The 18,978-nt window shown below is 55.3% G+C and overlaps 2 protein-coding genes across 2 annotated transcripts; one reads left to right on the forward strand and one right to left on the reverse strand.

The window, feature by feature from the left end:
* Nucleotides 1–967: 967 nt before the first annotated feature.
* Nucleotides 968–3,856, forward strand: CSUI_002651 (sugar transport protein; the record flags this gene model as incomplete). Its single annotated transcript, XM_068062851.1, has 6 exons — nucleotides 968–1,385; nucleotides 1,546–1,749; nucleotides 1,895–2,152; nucleotides 2,456–2,704; nucleotides 2,870–3,022; nucleotides 3,167–3,856. Coding segments are annotated over exons 1-4 (771 nt in total), but the record flags the coding sequence as incomplete, so codon positions are not given.
* Nucleotides 3,857–4,102: 246 nt separating this feature from the next.
* CSUI_002652 (hect-domain (ubiquitin-transferase) domain-containing) lies at nucleotides 4,103–18,973 on the reverse strand (the record flags this gene model as incomplete). The annotated part of the gene is made up of 6 exons (XM_068062852.1): nucleotides 4,103–4,876; nucleotides 5,340–5,545; nucleotides 5,921–6,067; nucleotides 6,519–13,621; nucleotides 14,217–14,493; nucleotides 15,075–18,973. Coding segments are annotated over 6 exons (11,865 nt in total), but the record flags the coding sequence as incomplete, so codon positions are not given.
* Nucleotides 18,974–18,978: the final 5 nt, after the last annotated feature.

Consider the following 18,978-nt stretch of genomic DNA (forward strand, 5'->3'; position numbering starts at 1 on the left):
GAGGTAGCATACTCTGGCAAACTTCTGTACCATGGTGCTGTACATTCTCTCGATCTCCGCAGACAAGTCAAGTCTGATAAGCCAGCAGGGTCCGGAAACAACAACCGCGAACTAAAGACCGCCAGTATACCTTAAGAGAGCGTCCTTCGGCAGGTCATCAACTGCATTCATCTGCGCATCGCCTGGGGAGATAAATCGGCAACGCTTCTTTTCCTGTCGTGGCGATTCCGCTCCCTGCTGCGGGTCTCCGTGAAGAGACACAGATTCGTCGGAGTCGCTGGGCGAAGCTGCCCTTGCTCTCCGGGGCTTATGTGAGACCATGACGTCAAACCGGGTGTGCCACAGATGGTACTGCACTACGGTCTCTCGCTCTGCGTGCAATCTCGATAGAGAGCGTACCTCGCACACCTCCGCGGTCCGGAGTGCCCGGCATGCCTGTGGTGTCTTCGGGGGTGTACGTACATTGCTCACTCCGTCCTGCAGCTCCTTGCTTCACTCCGGTGAATCTGATGAAGTCATAAGGGCCAGTCTCGTCGTCGTTGTGGTGTTCGCTGACGCGGGGAGACACGCTTCCTGTTAGTACCCAAGAGAAATCTGCTAGTCGTCTGCCGGCTGGGGACGGTGAAGCATTCTCGCCGGGGCAGCCCTCGAGATGCAAACAGTTGGTACTGAGAACCGCTATCAGGGCAGACGAGAAGCAACACCCTACTGCACGTCAAGGAAGTCTGCTATCTATATCATTGGAAAGACCGGCATCCTTTTTTTTATATCTCGGGATGCCATTTAAGGAGGGGAAGAGGCTGTGCAGGACACGTGCTGCTGTGCCAGCCTGTCCGACGAAACGCAGAGCCACCTCAACGGGAGACAGCATCATGAGTACTAGCGGTCGAGCGGTCTTCCGAGTGACGTGTCAACTCCGTAAGGTCTGTTCGATCCTCTTGCGCTTCCCAAGCGGCGCTCCTGAATTTTTTTTTATTTCTGCTCGTGAATTATTTCTGGTTGTCTTTTTTTTTCCAAGCTGCTCCTGGCCAGACGGCTGTCTTGGTCTTGCGGGGAGCTGTCTTGACGGGTGGCCGGCAGGGCTGTTTGTCCTCCGCTGTCCAGATGCCCCCCCTTTCAAGCTTAACTGTGGTTTTTTGTTCATCTCGAGTCGGTTTTCAGATTTCACGCGTGACGTCCTAGTTTTCTGGAGAATCACGACATTAAGTGAAAGTCCCAGAGTGATCCGCGACAATGGGATGAAACAGGGCTGCCAGCCGAGGTCACGGAGGCCCTGCGCTGCGACTGGTTGCCAACAATATTTAAACACTTGGCGTAACCCGAGATGTGGGATGCTCAACACATTATAGGAGCCACTGCGATTTTTGTCGCGGCTCTAGCAACCGGTGAGTTGCTTGTGAACACTTCCGGACAATTAGATAGAAGAGGAACTATGGTACTCTTGCCAAAGACGCTATTCAGACCCGCTCTCCTGCGACCCAGTGTGCAAGCTCTTGCTGGCAACCTCGGCATAGCAAAATTTTTTATTCCTCTGCTTGTTCTCAGGTTCGTATGCCGTGCCTCGAAAGGCTGAAGCAGTCCGGAGGCTCCAGCCACCGATTGAGAATACCATTTTTATCTTTTATGTCTGTTGCGGCTATGCCGCGTCAACGTTCCTGGTATGCATTCTTCTTCCCTTCAACCAGGAGATTATGGACAATTATGGCGTAACATCGAAACTGGTGTTCAGCTGGTGGGGCGCCCTCTCAGGTATGCGCACAGCGCGTGCTGCGGAGACTTGACCGTGCGGCTAATCGCTGATCTGCTCAAGCACATCTGGACAGCAGAGCGCGGAGATGGCGTTGACCTTCTGCAGTTAGTTCTATAGATTTTTATGCGAACTCTGTTGTTTCAGGCGCCCTGATTGTCCTCGCGTTCAACTCTGGCTTTGTGGCCATTTCGCGCCTCGGGCTCGCGATGCATTCCGGCATTTCCATGGGCATCGCCGTTGTGACTTCCTTTCTGTGGGGAGTCCTAGTCAACAAGGATCGCCTTGCCCTCCTCTGGGTCGACGTCCTCGCCGTTGTCCTTCTTGTCACCGGTAGCAGCCTCTCCGCTTTCCACGAAGAGCTAGGCACACTCACTCGGAGTTGCCGGAAAGACCGTAAAGAGGGTACGACGGTCAGGGCTTGGCATCAACTGTCATGGATGCAATCTAAACACCCCATGCTTGAGAAGCCGGACTGAGAAACCGAAACCACACTATGTGGTGTTGCCACCGAGGTTTGCTTCCGGTGGTCGCTGTGGCTTATGTACGGACGATTTGTTCACGTACCGCTTCACGGCATTAAATCTGAAGCTAGGCTAATTGTCCCACTACCTAGACTTAGTCCATTGTTCCAGACACTGGGAATGTACGTTCCTACTAGTTACACAACGTTATGACCCATGAGAGTTTCTTCTCTGTCGCTGTCAGAGTGTTCGTCAGATTCCGTAGAGCCTGTGGACATCGAAGAAAGCATGCCGGAGGCTCGGCCTCTCGTTGGTGAACACCATGCCACACGGCGCTTCCGTCATTTCGTAGGAGTCTGCCTATCGGCCATCTCAGGAGCCTGCGGCGGACTCTCTCTTGGACCCATGTCTTTCATCCCGCCGGCATACAAAGGAATTGCCTTTCTTCCAAGCTTCGCTGCAGGTTGGTCTTCTACGGAAACTTGCGGAGGCTGTCCACGGTGCCCAGGGGTCCCACGCAGCCAGATGCATCAAACAGTTCGCACAGCGCTGCTGAACAGGCTTAAGTGTTTCTTGGCTTGCAAACCATCCCCGGGGCAAGGAGCGGTAATATTGAGAACTTGGTAAATTCCCCCCTTCGATGTGTTGGTGGCACCAGGAATCAGCATGGCGGCTGCGACAACAATAACTCTTCGCATTGCATGCAAGGCACGAACGCCTGCATGGCACTTTAGGACGGCTGTGGGCTGGGGCCTTCTTTCCGGTTTCGTGTACATGATCGCTACTGTCGCGGTAATCATTGCAATTCCAAGTAAGTATGAGCAAAGTGCACCTCCAGGAATATCTGCGTACACATAAATGGCGTCTGCCGGGTTGCGCCATTTCTTCGAGTTCTTCATATTTCAAACAGTACGCTTTAGCACCTCGGCACTCTCGTGATTGCTGTGTTTTGCAGGGCTTTCCTTCGCTGTAAGCTGAGAAATTCTCTGGCTCGAGCCGAATAACAATCACCAACAGGAGCTTGGAAAGGGCGAAACCGAGACTGGAGCTGAGCCAGGGCGTGAGAACGCCTAACGGATCACAGACTCGGGTTATGCTAAGTTCTGGCGGGGAGCCTTTCAAGCAAAATCCCCGGGCTACCAACGAGTCTACGGCACACCTATCGTCTTTGTAGACAAGAGGCATCTCGAATAGTAGCTGCCCGGGGGGCAGGCAGCCTGTGCAGTACATGTAGGTATTCAGATCGCCTCGCACAATTTATGACCAGAGTCTCGCTCCTACACTCTCTGCCTTGCTGTCGAGGAGTGAATCTCCCCGAACATCGGAATTCAGAGAAAAGCGAAAGAGTACGCCGTACAACCTTTTCCACCGCCGTACAACCTTTTCCACTGAATGCCCGTGCTCTCAGATCCTGCCTGTTTTGGTTTGCAGGTTGCATACCCATGCAAACAGTGCGCGATCATTGTTAGCGGCTTGTGGGGCATTTTGTATTTCAAAGAGATGAAGGGGCCATCTATTGTAATCTTCATCCTGGGGAGTTCCTTGATCCTTTGTGGAGCCATCTTGCTGTCGAACTTCACATTCCCAGAAAGGATTGGTATTCCGGAAATGCCCCATCCGTCCACAGCTTGAAACATACTCAACCCAGCTTCAGGGACTATTCTTTTCGGTCGATACGGAAAACGAAGTACCTGGAGGTCTTGCATGTCAACAACGAGAGGCGATCTTCAGCAAAAGAATTCCCGGGTCTAGTCCCATACAACTAGGCTGTTGTCAATTTGTTTTCTCTACATTCTTTGGCAGAGTGTGGATACAAACTCCGACGATCTGTGGCACCTTCGGAGTGACCACCACCAGAGCATGAACCTCCGTTTCCTTCTATCAAGCATCGCCCCTCACGTGCCTGAGTCCCACATGAGGCGCATGCTGCTGTCGTTCGTTCACAACGCCCCGAATGCTGTGCTTTGCTGGCGCGAGGGCGAGAGTGATGCCTCCTACGAAGCTAACTGCTCGCTCGCCTTCTAGTGACTGAGCCAAAACAGTGCATTGTACAAATTCGTGTTTTGTCTCTGACCCGAAAAAAATGATGGACACTTCATGGAAAATAAACTCAACCTCTGCTAGAATGCGCGGCACGCGTTTTTTACGATACCGCCGGAGAGCTGGTCATAGCCGCTTCAAGATGATGTATGTCCCTTCAGGGAGACACGATACGTCAATCAGGGGGAAGAGAGACAACAGAGATGATCCTTCGTAGCTACAGCATTATTGTCTTTCCGCACCCATGACAGGAGGGCGCAGAAGTACGCGGACACTAGAACGGAGACAGTTCCGCACTTACGTGACAAATAGTTACGCAGTTCAGGCGAGCAGGGAATCTTCGGCAGAAACAAGATACACAGGAAAATCCGCTAACAAGGACAAACATTCTCAGTCCATAAGAGGGAAGTCGACATCATGGTGAAGGGCGTCGAGGTCAATATCCACACAAGACATGATAGCCAGCTTCAGCTTGCTTCGAAGGACTTCCTTCGAGGAATACCGTGGCAGCTTAATCATGAAAAAGCAGGTGCTGGCAGTGGGTAATCGGTCGTCTACTGTCTGGTTCTCTGCCACCTGCACAGACCTGAGCGAGACGTCTTGTATTTCCAGAGCTTCTTCGTCGCTGCAAAACAGCACAACGATATGGTGAAGGGGGATGCTTCGTAAGCGCTGTCGGTACCACAAGTCTTTGAGTACTCCGCAAGTGTACGACCGAAACGCTTGGACAACTGAACTAAACTCAGTTGCACGTCAGGCTAAAGGCGACTGGCAGAACCTTTTTAGAACTAAGATTTCTTGGGTGCACGCGGAACGTGCGAGGGGCGCTTGAAGACACATAGATACGGCAATACGTTTGACTGATATACAGTGCACTCTTATATGCAAGAACCTATGACAGCCAGGCTACGCCCAGTACTAGGCCGCTGTAGGCAATCATGCGGCTTGTGGGCAGCACCGTCATACCTATTGACGGCACCTCCGAGCGCCTGAAAGGCGAAAGCGCAAGCTGACTTTTGGCTGGCCGCAGACCTAAGGAGGCTGCGTTGTTCGACCACCGACAAAGCACGGACAGAGTTGCTAGTTACCTCATAATGTGGATTTCAAACGGCTGCTGCATGCCGGATCCCGGGTTGCCATACAGCCAGGAAGGAGGTAGGCGTGATCGGCCAGAAACAAACCGTAGAAACATCTGCTTCTCCCTGTTCGTAAATGATTCAAGCACCTCCCACAGGTTCTCGATCAGCTGTTCCTCGTGGCTGTCATACTCCTCCCATGTAATCTTGGAGAACCGCTGCACAAACACACCCACAACAGCCGCGCTACCGCATTCCAGGTGTACGCCCATCGGCAATGCCCCTGTCAAAGCGAATCACTTTTTACTATACAACGGATTAGCTGGGTGCGCTCGAGGAAGTCGGCGGGGAAGCCAGGTGTGGGCCGTCTCATCACGCGAAGTACAGCTTCACTACGCTGTACCGCTCGAACGACCTTTTTGTCACACCGCCCAGACGACCACGTTGCTGTAGCAAGACGAGGGAGACGATCCCTATTTTTTCTGCCGTGTGAGTCTGCAGAACACTTGACAATTCTGACAAAAGCTCTTACATATCCTACCCAGTCGTATTGCCTGCTCTACCGTGCCTCGCGTTACGGCTGATGCACTCACCCTTAGGACACTAATGTCAATCTCGTTCTCGCCACAGACAAAAGCACGCAAGTCTTCGGCCGTTAGCGCCGCCTGCACGTGCGGGATGGGCAGCAGGTCGTACAGTCCGTACGCCAGCCATCCAGCAACCTCGTGCCCTTCCACAAGCTGGACAGAAGGCATAATAACAGCAGAGCGTAGTCAACAGCATAAAGGCATAGTTGTCCAGGGAAAGATGGGACCTTGACGTCCCCACAAGCGTGACAGTCCAGACGGGTAACTGAAGGCTCTACTGATATAGTATCAGTAGTTACGTGGCTCTACCGATTTCATTGAAGCACGCATCTTCCGCCGACCAAGGGCGCTAATACGGAAGACCATCTGCAACCCCTTCGCAGAAAATGACTGACAGTCGTAACCGGACAAAATCAAAGCGACAATGAGAGGCGCGGTCTCGCCTTGAGTCTACAGCCGGAGCTATCACACTGGAACCGAAAGGTTTTGGGAGAATAAGAAGAGAGAGCCTGTTTGACCCACAGCTGCTTGTAATTACGTAACTAACTCCTTGTAGCACTCCGAAAACTTGCGCCACTCACGGGACAGTTTGCGGGAAACGTACTTTGGCAAGGACAGCAGCCTGGACAGTCTCGGCGATGTGCCCTGGGTCTACGATGCGGCGGCTTCCGCCACGGAAGAGCTCAGTATTCCGTCCCACCACATCATCAACGGTGTAGCCACTCTGTGCGAACGCTTGCAGAACGGAGTCGTCTCTTTGTCGATCGTCTTCACTCGCAGAAAACCCCCGCAGCAATCCACTGTCTTCCACCTCGGACATATGAATACAATCCGATGGCCGATCACAACATATCAGGAAGCTCTTGAGCTGTTTGGCAGCCAATACATCCACAGCTTGCAAGTCGCCTAAGCTGGGTATCTGAAGTAGAAGGAGTTTCCAAAACGCCGGAGAGAGGTTTAAGTTTAGCGGGTTCTGTGTTATTACAGCACACGCCATAAGTCTTCCGATAGAAAACAAAATTGACGCGATCTTCTGACCATAAGCAGAAAGAGCTCCATACGGCGGCGCGAGTGCACCGCACTGCGCGCAAAACTTCTCGCTGATTCCATCTTTAGTAGACGCATCGCCCTGTACGCCTGCGGGCGCGGCCAAAGATGGCAGAACCTGCTTTCTCTTTTCGTTCACCATCCGAAGTAGAGTTGATCTGTAGTTCATATCCGTGCCAGCTCCTAAACCAAAGAAAGCAAAGCGGCTGTCCATCTGAGCAAAGATACTTTCGACAAGACAGGCTGGATTTGTTAGCATCTGGTAAGGTGCCTGAGCTAAAACAGGAGGCAGCTCAGACACAACTGGAGCACGCATGCTGTTCGCCGACGCACTGAAGAGAGAAGAAGGGCCCAGACACCCCAACGCTGCTGCCTCGTGCCCCGCTGACGCGCCACCAAACACACAGAGAAGATCTACAGACGTCTGTCCACGTCTCACTTCTTCCGATATGAAATCGTCACCCGTGTTACCGTCTCCAGTTTCGTCTTCCCCCAAGTTGTCCGGTGGGGATGCAGACAACGGGAAGCGAGCTGCGTCCGCACCTAGGAGGTAGTCCCTCAGAGCTGGATTAACAACGTACATGTCCCGGTTATTGCCGACAGAATTCCTAGCATTAGGGCACTCGACAAGAAGGTGGTGCTCGATCAAGTCATCACAAACGTTACTCAAAATTTCCGCATACGGTCCGCCCAAATCCTGTGCACCCTCTCCGCGCAGTCGGACAACAAAAGATCTCTCCTTTGCGATAAGCTTCAGCGCGTCTATGACCCTGAGCTGCCGAGAGAGCTGCCCTGTTAGGCTTTGGTCCAGCCTCGTTACTCCAGGTAGTCCCCAGGAGGCAGAGGAGTCTGCCCCGCCTCCTCTGAACCTGCCCCCACGTTCACCGTCCTCGCCTGCTTGTTCCTCCCTATCAAGTCCTTGGTCGCGCCCGCTGTCGCCGCCTCTCCCAAGCAGTTCATCATCTGTCTGCCGACTCTGATTCCTGTCCAGAAAAAGCACGACGCCTCCCACGTTTGCCCAAGCCCCCGAAAGGGGGGCTGTAACATTGACAACCAAGTTCCCTTCTTGCACTTCTAGAAGTGACGTCCCGGACCGAGAATAAACCGGCAAAAGATCCTCCGCGGGTGCATGCACACGCAGGAGAGTGCAGGTAGCTGTCCACGCGAGTTTTTGCAAGAAAGACTCCTCAGTATTTGGGGGTCCCTGTAAGGCTCGTGCGCCTAGCTCACCACCAGACGAGAGGCACGGGGCATGGCCCCAGACAATCTGCCGGGGCAGTTCAGGCTGCTGGAATGCGTAGGCGTAGCCAGGGAGATGAAGGATTTGTCGCCGAATTACATGCATGCGGAAAACTGTCGACGGACGGAACAGGAAACTTTTTACCGAAGGAAGAAGAAGGGACTTAGTCCCTGATAGCGCCACAAGAATCCTGTCATGGCTTGCTCGAGAGAGGGGAACAAGCGGAGACGAAGAAAACCCGCGGCAAACAGACCTGCCGGAAACGCCTCTGTCTTCGGCTCCGCTACGGCCACTACCCTGTGCTTGGGATCTGTGATCCTCGGGAGGACTACCGGAAGAAACCGCGACCGCGTTCACCAAGGACGCGCCTCCCGGACCTCGTGTCTTTCCTCTCTTCTCCAAGAGAGGGACTCTGGCGAAACGGAACGTCCAAGCAGTTCTTGCGGCCAGCTTGCCTTCAAGAACGCCGGACTGGCTACGCGGCGGGGCCCACACTGGCACGAACGTCCAGCTGCAGTTCTCCTGTACGTCACCTACTGGGTGGGTGTACTGCGTGTCATAGTCTTGTCGGAACTTGCATACACCTGTGCCAGACTCAGCACCTCTCTCTGGATAGTAGGGTCGAGGCGGCGGGATGGATGACAAGAACGGGGAAAGGAAGAGGAAGGACACATTCAGCTGGTGGAGGTACCGGAGGCGTAACTGCAAGGCAATACGGAAGTCTGCTAATGTGGGAGGCCAGTACCGCAGCAGTGTCGCTGCAGTAGGACCCGGAGCAGTCTTCACACACTGCATGAGCGCGTAGCGGAAAAAGGTCAGAAGGATTTCGTACAACGTCTGATAAAGCAGAGGACAGCAAAAAGAAGGCAGCTCTACGAGAGGAGATTCAACTGCGGCGGGCAGTGCCCTGCTGGCCTCCCCGGGTTGCTCGTCTTCGCCGCCTCGGCTCTTCGCTAGGAGGTGGGCTTGATCAGCTGTCCCTATATTCTGAGCATAAGCACCCGAAGCCGCAGCTGTCTGGCTTGCTTCAATCACCGACACAGCTCCGCTGCGGGGAGACTGTCCCGACGCGGGGGCGCTAAGCATCGAGGCTGCTTCTACGTCTCCCCCATGTCCTTCCCCTCGACTGTGTGAGCAACCCTGGAATCTCGGCGGGTCCAGCTCGTTGCCTTCGTCGGCACGCTCTGTCGGAGTTGGTTTTCCGTCTCTTTGCTTGGTCCTCCTTTCATGCGCCGCTGTCAGAAATTTGACGCATTCCCTCAAAACAAGAGTTTCATACAGCATCCAGAGTTCCGCTGCAATGTGGTCATTAGCAGAGATGGACGAGCGAGTGAATACACCGGAGGGACTGCGAGACATGCCAGTTGCTGTCACCCCGGAATTAACGCCTCTTCTTGCCGCCATGTGCTCGTCCTCAGAAATCTCTCTGTCATCACTTTGGTCTTCGTTGTCTTCCGCCGTGAAAATTTGACGGTTCAACGACACAGACACTGGCCCCGCCGGCGCACCGGCATCAGCTGGCGCGTCCGTAATACCACCGTTACTGTCAGGCAGGAAGTCACCGTCTCCTCCCAACTCCCAGTCAAACTCACCGTCCGCGTCAGCATTGTGGTAGATCTCCTCCTCGTCATAATCACCATAATCTTCTTCAGTCATGTAGGTACCTGTTTCTTCCCCAGCTTCCTCGTCCCATGCGTTGTCGACTTCGCTATCCTCAAACTCATTTCCTTCATAATCTTCCTCACCACCGAAGTCGTCCTCCTCCTCAAATGCGCCTGCTTGACCGACGTCCCGTTCTACCGGACCTTCGGCAGACTGGCTTGGGCTCGGACCCCGGTCTTGATTTCGGCGGTCAGAAGAAAAACCTCTTCCTCGGTCTCCTTCCTCTTCACGACGGGGTGACGCAATCAGTGGGCGACTCGTAGCAGCAGCTGCAGCAACTGTCAGAGCGTCAGCAAAAGTTCTTCTGTCTTCCGCTGTTGGACGCTGCCGGTCGCCAGCCGTTGAGACTTGTTCTCCTTCCCTCTCAAACCGCTCCTGACGACTACGCCACACCTCTTCCGCAGCGAACGCTACAGCCTCAGCTGCTCGGGACGGTGACAGGCTGTTGAGTATCGCAGCGGCGGCTTCTGCCGCCTCATCCATGCTGCTCTCATCATCGTCACCTGCCTGTCCATCATTCTCGACCTGGCTCAGGGGCGAGTTACTGAATTTGGTCTTTTCAGACCCGACCTTACTGTGGGGGTTTCTCCCTTGCGTACCTGTTGCGCTGCCAGCTGCTGACTTCTCGAACCGCATGCACTGAAATCGCTGCGCCTTAAGCAGCCACGAAGCCACCACCTCTGGACTCAGGTCGGGCAGCGCCGGCAGGTGCCACGTCCATATATTGAGAGCAGAAACTCGTAAAGAGCCGTCCGCTCCCAAGCCGACACCGAACGGCCGTGTGAAGAAAGAAGGCGAAGGTGAAGCCGAGGAGGATCCGCCAGCACCACGCCGGTGTGTGAATGAACAAGGAGATAGTTGCGGGACAGAGAAACCTAGAGAAGACGAAGACGACTGTGTCGTTGTTCTCCCTTCTACCTGCTCCTCCTCCCCGCCGCAGGAGGCACTGTCGTGCAAGAGCTGACTCTGACACGTCTCCGCTGAATCGCTCTCGTCTGTCGTCAGAATTCCTGCTGACTGTTCGCGTGTTCGCCCCCTGCCGTCCTGTTGTTGCAGAATGTCCCGCTTGGCTTTTGAGAATCTGACGCAGGGTACTGGAAGAGGCAGAGGTGGCAGGGGACGGATCTCAGGCCCAGTCTTCGCATCTCTGAGAGACGAGCTTGTCCGAGAGGGATTAGCTATGTTTACTAGTCGGAGAAGAAGCTCATCTGGCCAAGGCTCTTGTTGCACACCAGACTGCACTTCCACGTCTCTCAGTGATCCATGAAGCGGCACCCGGAGTCGGGCCCAGCGTGTTATTTTCTTGAACCTTTTCTTCTCTATCCTTCGTTGTCTTGTCTCTGTTGCATTCCTCGATGCCAGAAAACTGCGCGCAGAGTTTTTGTGCTGACAGAATCTCCGGAGTGGGCCACACCCCGAGAAAGACGATTGGAGGAGGTGTGAAGAACCGTTTGTATTTGCGCTTCCGCTGAGCGTATCCCTCTCTGTCCTGTGTTGGTCGTCGCTAGCCGTGTCTTCTCTTCCGCGCCTGCTACAGCCCCTCCGGCTAGTCAAGCCCCTTCCGTGGCTTTCGGCACTATGGGCACCGTACAAGGGTTCTGAAGAGGGACCCGACTCGGCGGGTGTACCGATGCTAAGCATCTCTTCGCTTCTGGCACTATTGTCTGTGGATACGCCCGGAGGCGGAGGCGCGACTGAGAGCATACCTGGAATCGCGTCGTCGGTATCCGGCCTTAACTGTTGGCTGGAGCTGGAAGGACTCCGGTCAAGAGCAAGGGCTGAACGCCGGTTGCAACCCATACTCGGAGTACCAGTGAGGCTGGAGCTAAACATGCCTCCTACGGGTGGCCGGGCACCAGGCGAGTCTATCAGGTCAGCGGAAGAGAAAGGGCTGGCGACAGGCGAAGGCTGGTAGGGTAGAGTGGACTCTCCAGATTGCCTCTGGACTTGATCTCCGACAACAAGGGTGACAGAAGCTAACGCCGAGGAAGTGTCGTCTGGCGAAGAAATAACAAAGCCTTCGCCCTCTTCGCTTCTTCCTTCTGCTGCCCCGCCGTTGTCCGTATCGAAATTATCAGCGCCCTGAGCGAAGGGCTCTCCTTCCTCACTCCCCTGTGCAGACGAGCCGTCTCTTCGGCGGTGCCACTCAGACACCACACGGCGTGACCCCCCTGTAGAGAAACTGCTGCCTTCGTCGCGTCGGTGTGGGCATGTCCCACCTGGCTGAAGCCCAAACTCTCTCCGTGCGATCCGTGTGACCAGAGCACTAGCACTCCTTGCCGTCTCGTTGATGACTTCTTCCTCCGCGGCCAGCGCAGCTTTCACTTGAAGTTCGCGAGGGATTAACTGTCTGATGAGCACTCTCCACCCGCCATAGACGTCCTCTGGTACGCTTGTATCCTGCTGCGTCCGTGAATACAAGTCGTGCGCGCTTGGCCGACTGTCGTTCCCTTCTTTTGACTTTTTAGGCCCACTCCACCAGAAACGTGGAGGCCCCACGTACACTAGTTGGTCGATTCCGGAGATAACCGTGCCCGCGTGTCGCCTTGACAGTTTCGGTGCTGGTGCTCCATGGCCTTCACCGCTACGGCTCGGCCTTTCCCCAACCATCCCTGTCCTCGGACCATTTGTTTGATCTCTTGAATGTGAGCGGGAGTCGTGTGCATCGGCTACATGTGACGGCTCTGCCACGTGGTGAGGTAACCGTCCCTCTCTCTGTCCAACGCTAGGCGGGTGACCAGTATATTCCCCGCCTTCTCGACTTGGCAGTCCCTCACTGGTGTGCCTCTGTCTCGGGTAGCTGCCCCGGTCATTCGCCGATACCATATCCCTTGTCAGAAGAGAGTCTCCACTTTCTGTACCCATTCTACTATCCTCCACCCCGCCTAAAGAAGTGCCTAGCGTCTGCTCGGATCGCGAAACTGCGGAGGCTCCTGAGTTGTCGCCAGATAACCGAGGTGCACGGAAATTGTAGTTATTGGCGGTAGAAAAAGGAAGAAACGGGTAGGACTGCATTAGACCGAGAGGCTGTATAGCGTGACGCAGGGGTCGACGGTCAAACGCGCTGAGCAGGGGCTTGTCAGCGACTACCGGTGTGACGCCGTGGTGTGCTGGTGAGACACCATGTCGTCTCTCACCCTGTCCATCTCCCCGGTAATGTCCCTGCTCGGCGAGGTCGTTGGCAGCGCTTCGTTCCCGACTGTTACTGCCGGTCCTTGACAGCGCCCGTTCCACATGTCCGCTTCCACCAGGTCCGACTACGCTGCTCTTCGCAGTTGGCTGGTGTGAACAAGAATCTTCTTGTCCTCCCAGTGTCCCACCACGGGCGTTACTACACCCTGTCTTCACACGTTCTCCGGCCCTCCTCTCGTTTGTCTGCGATGCCCCTTCTGGCACTCTATTCTCCCTTTTAATACTTGTAGCACCACCTCCACGACGACCCAGAGCAGCGCTTTCACTGCGCTTCTGCGGAATGGCTGACGTCCTGGTCCGCGTCTTGGCATCACTTGATTTCGCAATTTGTTGAGTTACTCGGGCTGCTCTCCGCCTCGGCGCGAGTGCATCCAAGAACGCATCGGCCGGCAGCGCATTCGCAGCTAGCCAGTCCGCGTGTGAGGAGTACGGGCACTTTGCAACCCGAATCAGCAGAGCAGAGCAGTCCGCAATTAGCGCTGCTGGGCTGTTGGCCAGGGACAGTGTCCGTGGGGACGGGCAAGGCTGGCGAACTCGCGTCACTTGAAGCACAGTTGCACAAGGGCCTAAAAAAAAAAAAAACAGCTCCGCCTCAGAGACATGTCGGGAGACAAGGCTCTCCCATCCGACCTTATCAGAGCAACGTGGAATTCCCAGTTGTACACACGATTTGAATGAAGACAAGAACAGGCACGTTCCCATTAAGACTCCTCCGCTCACAGACGTGAGAAAAGAAAACAGGAAGACTGGCTGAGCCGGCGTGTGCGATGCCTGCAACACCGTGCCGGAAGTACGGCCGCAAAAGCACGGCAGTCCCAGGGACGGCCTACATGATCTTTGCCTTGGTGCAGAGGACCGCGCTAGTACGACAGCAGGTGGTAGGAAGTCGTGGAGGTGGACGCGTCCGAGCCAAAAGGTTGTCTCTTACGTCTACGCGACGCGATTTCTCCACTACTGCCACCTTCCGTTCATTGATTGCGGAACGAAGTAAGATGACACTACATAGACACGACTAACACATGGCTACGCATATACTCATACTCTGAGCTCTCACTGCTGCAACTCCTACTTTCTAGCACTCTTCATCGCTGTTGTGCCTCCATAAGCTTCCCTAGACTTGTATGTTCCCCAGTAGGGAAAGCTACTGTTGATCAAACTTACCGAGCCGAACAGCAGGGCATAGCGCAACACCCCGGCCGACGCCTAAGAGAGCTTTCAGTCCCCCCACTTGCCAAGACAGAGTTTGCTTCTTTTGCTTGCGGCCTGTTTCTTTGTCGTCGTCTGGATGAATGGTAAACGTGCACTTCAATTCATCATGAAGCCCCGGCTGCTGCAGTATGCGCACGCTTTTCACGAGGCTGACAATCCGTGCGCCGATGACGGCACATCGACTTGCGTCTTCAGCTTTGCTCCGACCCCGCTTCAGAAACGCCTCGGCCTGACATCACAATATCATGGATAAAGGCGTCCTAACCCGTGTATTGCAGCGTTGTACGCCGTCTGTTCATTTTGAGGATTTCACCGCGTGACTAGGTGAGAAGGAACAATTTTCCCCTGCTTACTAGCATGCCAGTGTTGCTGCCATACGGCTTGCGTAGAGGGATGGGAATAAAAGAAACACCGGGGAGCCGCCTAAGCTTGTGAACTTGCGTGTACCGAGCACGCTGCAATGCAGCCACAGCACTGCCTAATGCTGATACTTCAGAGAAAGCGCGAATGCACGTCGGCTTCCCCAGAACTGTACTCGTCAGTTTGATCGTATGCGTGCCCACAGATCTAGAGCTGACCGCGCACTACCGCAAAAACACGCACAAGTCGGTGCCGCGTCCTCTCTCCCAGCCGTGGCCGACTGCACACACATGCTCAACCGCCTGGAGAACTGGAAAACGGCAACATAGTCACAGCCACACCGCCTGGTTTGCTCTCGACAGAGTCCCTGTTGCTCTCGCCTTTTCAGCACACATAAAATTCTTCAGACGCAGTGCACCTATCCCGACACTCCGCCTGCCCCGTCTTTACCTCAAGCACAGCAGCTTTGAGATCGGCAAGCGCAGCGTGCAGTTTGCGCAACCGGACCACGTCCGGAGAGAAGTGCAACTCCATGGCCACTTTTGCCGTCCTCAGTCGGGGCGCTCGGTCCGCCGGCTCTGAAAGTCCCAGGAAACCGTCTTCGACCCTCCTTCTGAACTCCTCTTGTCCCTTCATTTCTTGCTCTTCCACATCCCCCTTCGCTTTCTCTGCGTACTGCTCTTGTTTGTTGCTTGTCTCTTCTCCTCCTCGCTGTCCGTCCTCCTCAAGCAAGCTGGGTATGCCTGAAGCCGGCCACTCAGTGGCGTAGCTGATGAACTCCCTTTTTCCTCGAAAAGACGTGACAGTTTCTCGAGGCGTACATCGGACGTCCTCGCCACGAACTCCTTGTGATCGGAGGTAGCCGGGTACTTGACGGCTGTGATTCCCCCCTGAGGCCTCTCCTGGAGCCTCCTGAGTTTCTTGTCCTCTTGACGACTCAGGGTTACCCGCGTCAGTCTTGCCGTCACTGCTCATGGCGCCAGCTCCTTGGTGGGCCCGTGGATGCATCGACCCATTACACGCAGCAAACGTGGGCGCTTGCCCGGGCGCCTTACGCGTGCCTTGGCCCCTTCCTGGTCCTCCTTCCGTTGCGCCCTGTGACCTAACGAACCGTAAAGACTCCACCAGCTGCTCTGTGCTGACTTTCACGGATTTTTCAGGAGCCGACAGCACGCAGAACCGCGCAGGTGTGGGCTCTTCACTTCGTGTGTCTTTTGCCTCCATAGAGCTGCACACAGCTTCAGCGCGATCAAGCATCCTTTTCAAAATTGTAGGACCCGACTGGCAAGGATCCAGGCATGCTGCTCCTTCCGGAACCAAAGGCCGAGATGGCGAGCCTATGAGAACGTGGCCTTCCGCACCCGGAGAAGCAGATCGACGAGCAAACAGATCTGGTACTAGTCCAGCCGTAGCGGTCTGAAAGCTGGATTCAGCGCTTGTGCCTGTGTACCTCCCAGAGTCAGTTCCATCCCCTGGCGAATGTCTTCTATCGGGAGCGTCGGTCTGCCGCAGCTGAAACTGATAAGAAGTGGACACATCTCCCTGAGGCCCGGCGGAACAGCTTCGATGTCGCACAGATCCATTTCCGTGTTCCGTTCCGTTCTCTTCGGCTCGTTTCTCGCTTTCCTTCCTCTCTTCCCGCTCTGGCCCATCCACGGGCATCTCGAACACCGGTTTCTCACTTGGGAGATTCTGTTCGTTACGAGAGTGTGCCGGAGGCGTCCTCAGGTGCTCCAGGAAGTCCCCGAGAGGCAGCAGGTCTCCAGCCACAACGACATCCTGAATGATCTGTTTCTGTTTGGGCTTCACACACCAAACACCGCGAACTTCATCGATGTGCTCAGACTTGATCTGCTGATGGCGCCCATGTACTCGCGACATGATGTCATTGAATGCTGCCTGTTGTCTTTCTTCCGAGTATACCGGGTGTACTGATATCCCTGGGACGCAAGCAGGGACTGCGGAACCCGGAGAAGAAAAGAGGAGAGGAGAGGGTAAGACGTGATAACTGGGCGCCATATAGCTAAGTTCCGGGTATGCGCTTTGCAGCCTTCGAGCTAAGGCAAAAGATCTCTGAAAGATGGGCGGATTAGGGAGAAGCGCCATGTTGAGGGCTTCCGAAGGACCTAATGTGAGCCGCGACGCGTCCCTGGGCGCTGAACAAAGGGAGGGTAGGGACTCAGATGAGACGTTCCGTGTACACGGATTTGCAGCTCGCTCATCGGGAGCAAATGAGACGGGACAGGTCGGCGCAGCGGCACAAAGATCGGGAGGCGAGGAAGATGAAGAGGGGTCCGGGCGACTTTCGGAAAACGCAAGGGTGGAAGAAGAAGAAGAATCTACTGTGGCCCCAGGCTCTGCCGCGATGTCTCCGTCCGGTCCAAGAATACCCCGAGCGCCGTTCAGGACCTGAGTCGTGCACGACAGCCAGAAGAATCTCTGGCTCGGACTGGGAATTTCAATCGTGTCACAGAAAGGACCACAAGACTTTTCAGCGAACGCGTACTCGCGCGCAGGGCTACCACGTGTCCCACCCAGCAGTGACTTGTAAGCAGCAGAACAAGACGCGACATCGGACCCGCGAGGACTTGCGGTTCTTTTTCTTTCCTTCCTAGTTATCCCCTCGTTCTTGCCCGGCTGGTGTGATTTAGTTCCTTCGTACACCCTTGCGTCCTCCAGGATGTCCGCAGTATTCCCCCCCCGTTTGTGTCCCGCTTTCCACGCCTGCCCCTCTCCAGTGCCTTCCACTAACTTCTGGAGTATTGCTCCTACAGCCGCTTCCTCTTCTGACCGCCGGTGCAATACAGGAACCCATCCCAGCTCCGGACCTGCATGCCAACCAGCGGCGTTATGATCCTGCTCCCGTTCTGCGTCACTACAGTCCTGCCTGGTTTGCACTGGGAGTGCAGGAGTGCCCCCCTCGTCCGGAGCTAACAGAGCCTGCTTGAATTCATTCTGCCGCCACCCGACCATCAGTTCAACACGCCACACCCCTGGCTTCAAGAACTCGTCGCGTGGAATCAGGGCTCCCGTGATCAGGTGCACGTAGTCGCTGGCTCCCGTGGCACGGTCTCCTTCAGTGGTCGACTCCACCCTGTTGTACCCCGATGCCTCCGAAACAGATTTACTTTTCCCTTCTTCCAGTACAGGAGTACTGCTAGAGAAGAAGTCAGAGATTCCAGTCTTCACTGCATCCCTTGCTGCCGCCCCTCCCCTCAATTCCTTTGCAACGCTGCCCTCGCTGTCCTGCCCTGAGCTGCGTTGCGTAAGTTGGCCTGAGGTACGGGAAACTAGAAAGCCACGACCCGTCCCTCCAACGGAAAAGGGAAGTCCTCCTGCCATAGTCCGTCCTTGGGTTCCTCCCCCCTGTGCAATGTGCACGCCTCCAGACGAGGAAGAAGACAACGACGGGCGTAAGCCGCCCCCGGCAGAGGGGATACGAGGGGCGTGGCCGATGCTCGAACCTGAGGGGGCCACCGGGAGACCGCTTCTTGGGGCCACTCCCGAACTATCTCCTACACCAGCGACACTGCTCGTAATTGAAGTTACGGAAGTTTGGACTGAGGATGCAGCGCTTGAGCTCATGTTTGTCGATGCAGAGCCCGGCGCACAATAGCTCGACCGACGACCTGCTGTGGTCACAGGTGCGGGACCGAGCAGACCGCCGCTCGGACCACTGTAACTGCCACTTCGGACAAGCGCGCCAGAAGAGCCTCCACGGTACAGCAAAGTACGCGTATTGAAGCTTCTCGCCGGTAAGGGTGGGAAGGTGCGGTCGTCCGCGGGGTGGCGCGCAGGAGCCGAACTCGGAGGCGCATTCACAGGCCGAGATACAACGCGAAACTCCGTAGCAGAAAAGTTTCCATCCGTGATGTTGTGGTCAGAGAGAGAACCAGGCTTCGGCGTATCCAGCAGAACGCTACTACTCGTCAGTGCAGGACCGGCAGGAGGATCAGCGGGGGCCTCCGACAGAACTGTGCTAGCCACGTTGTCGGCAGGTGACGTAGAACCTTCTGGACGCACACTCCGGGACGACGAGCGCATGCCAGTGCCACCGAGAACACTATCCCGCTGCTCTCCTTCGCTGCGAGCTAATCGATGAAGTAGAGGCTCACCGCTTGCTTTCGTAGACGTCTGTGCTCCAGTAGGTAGGCGCCACAGAAAGGATCCAGGCAGGCCAAAGGCCCAACGAGCACGCTTCGTGATGTGCTCTTGCTCTCCACCTTGTACATCGCTGCATTTCTTGACATTGCCGCTCTCTTCTTCCCCTTCAATTTCAACGGAATCGAGTGCTAATGCTGCAGCTGCTTCAGCCAACGCCAGAGCGGTGCGCAGCGGGCCCTGGCGCTTCAAA

Source organism: Cystoisospora suis (genome assembly GCF_002600585.1).
Source record: "Cystoisospora suis strain Wien I chromosome Unknown contig_1097, whole genome shotgun sequence".
NCBI lineage: Eukaryota > Apicomplexa > Conoidasida > Eucoccidiorida > Sarcocystidae > Cystoisospora > Cystoisospora suis.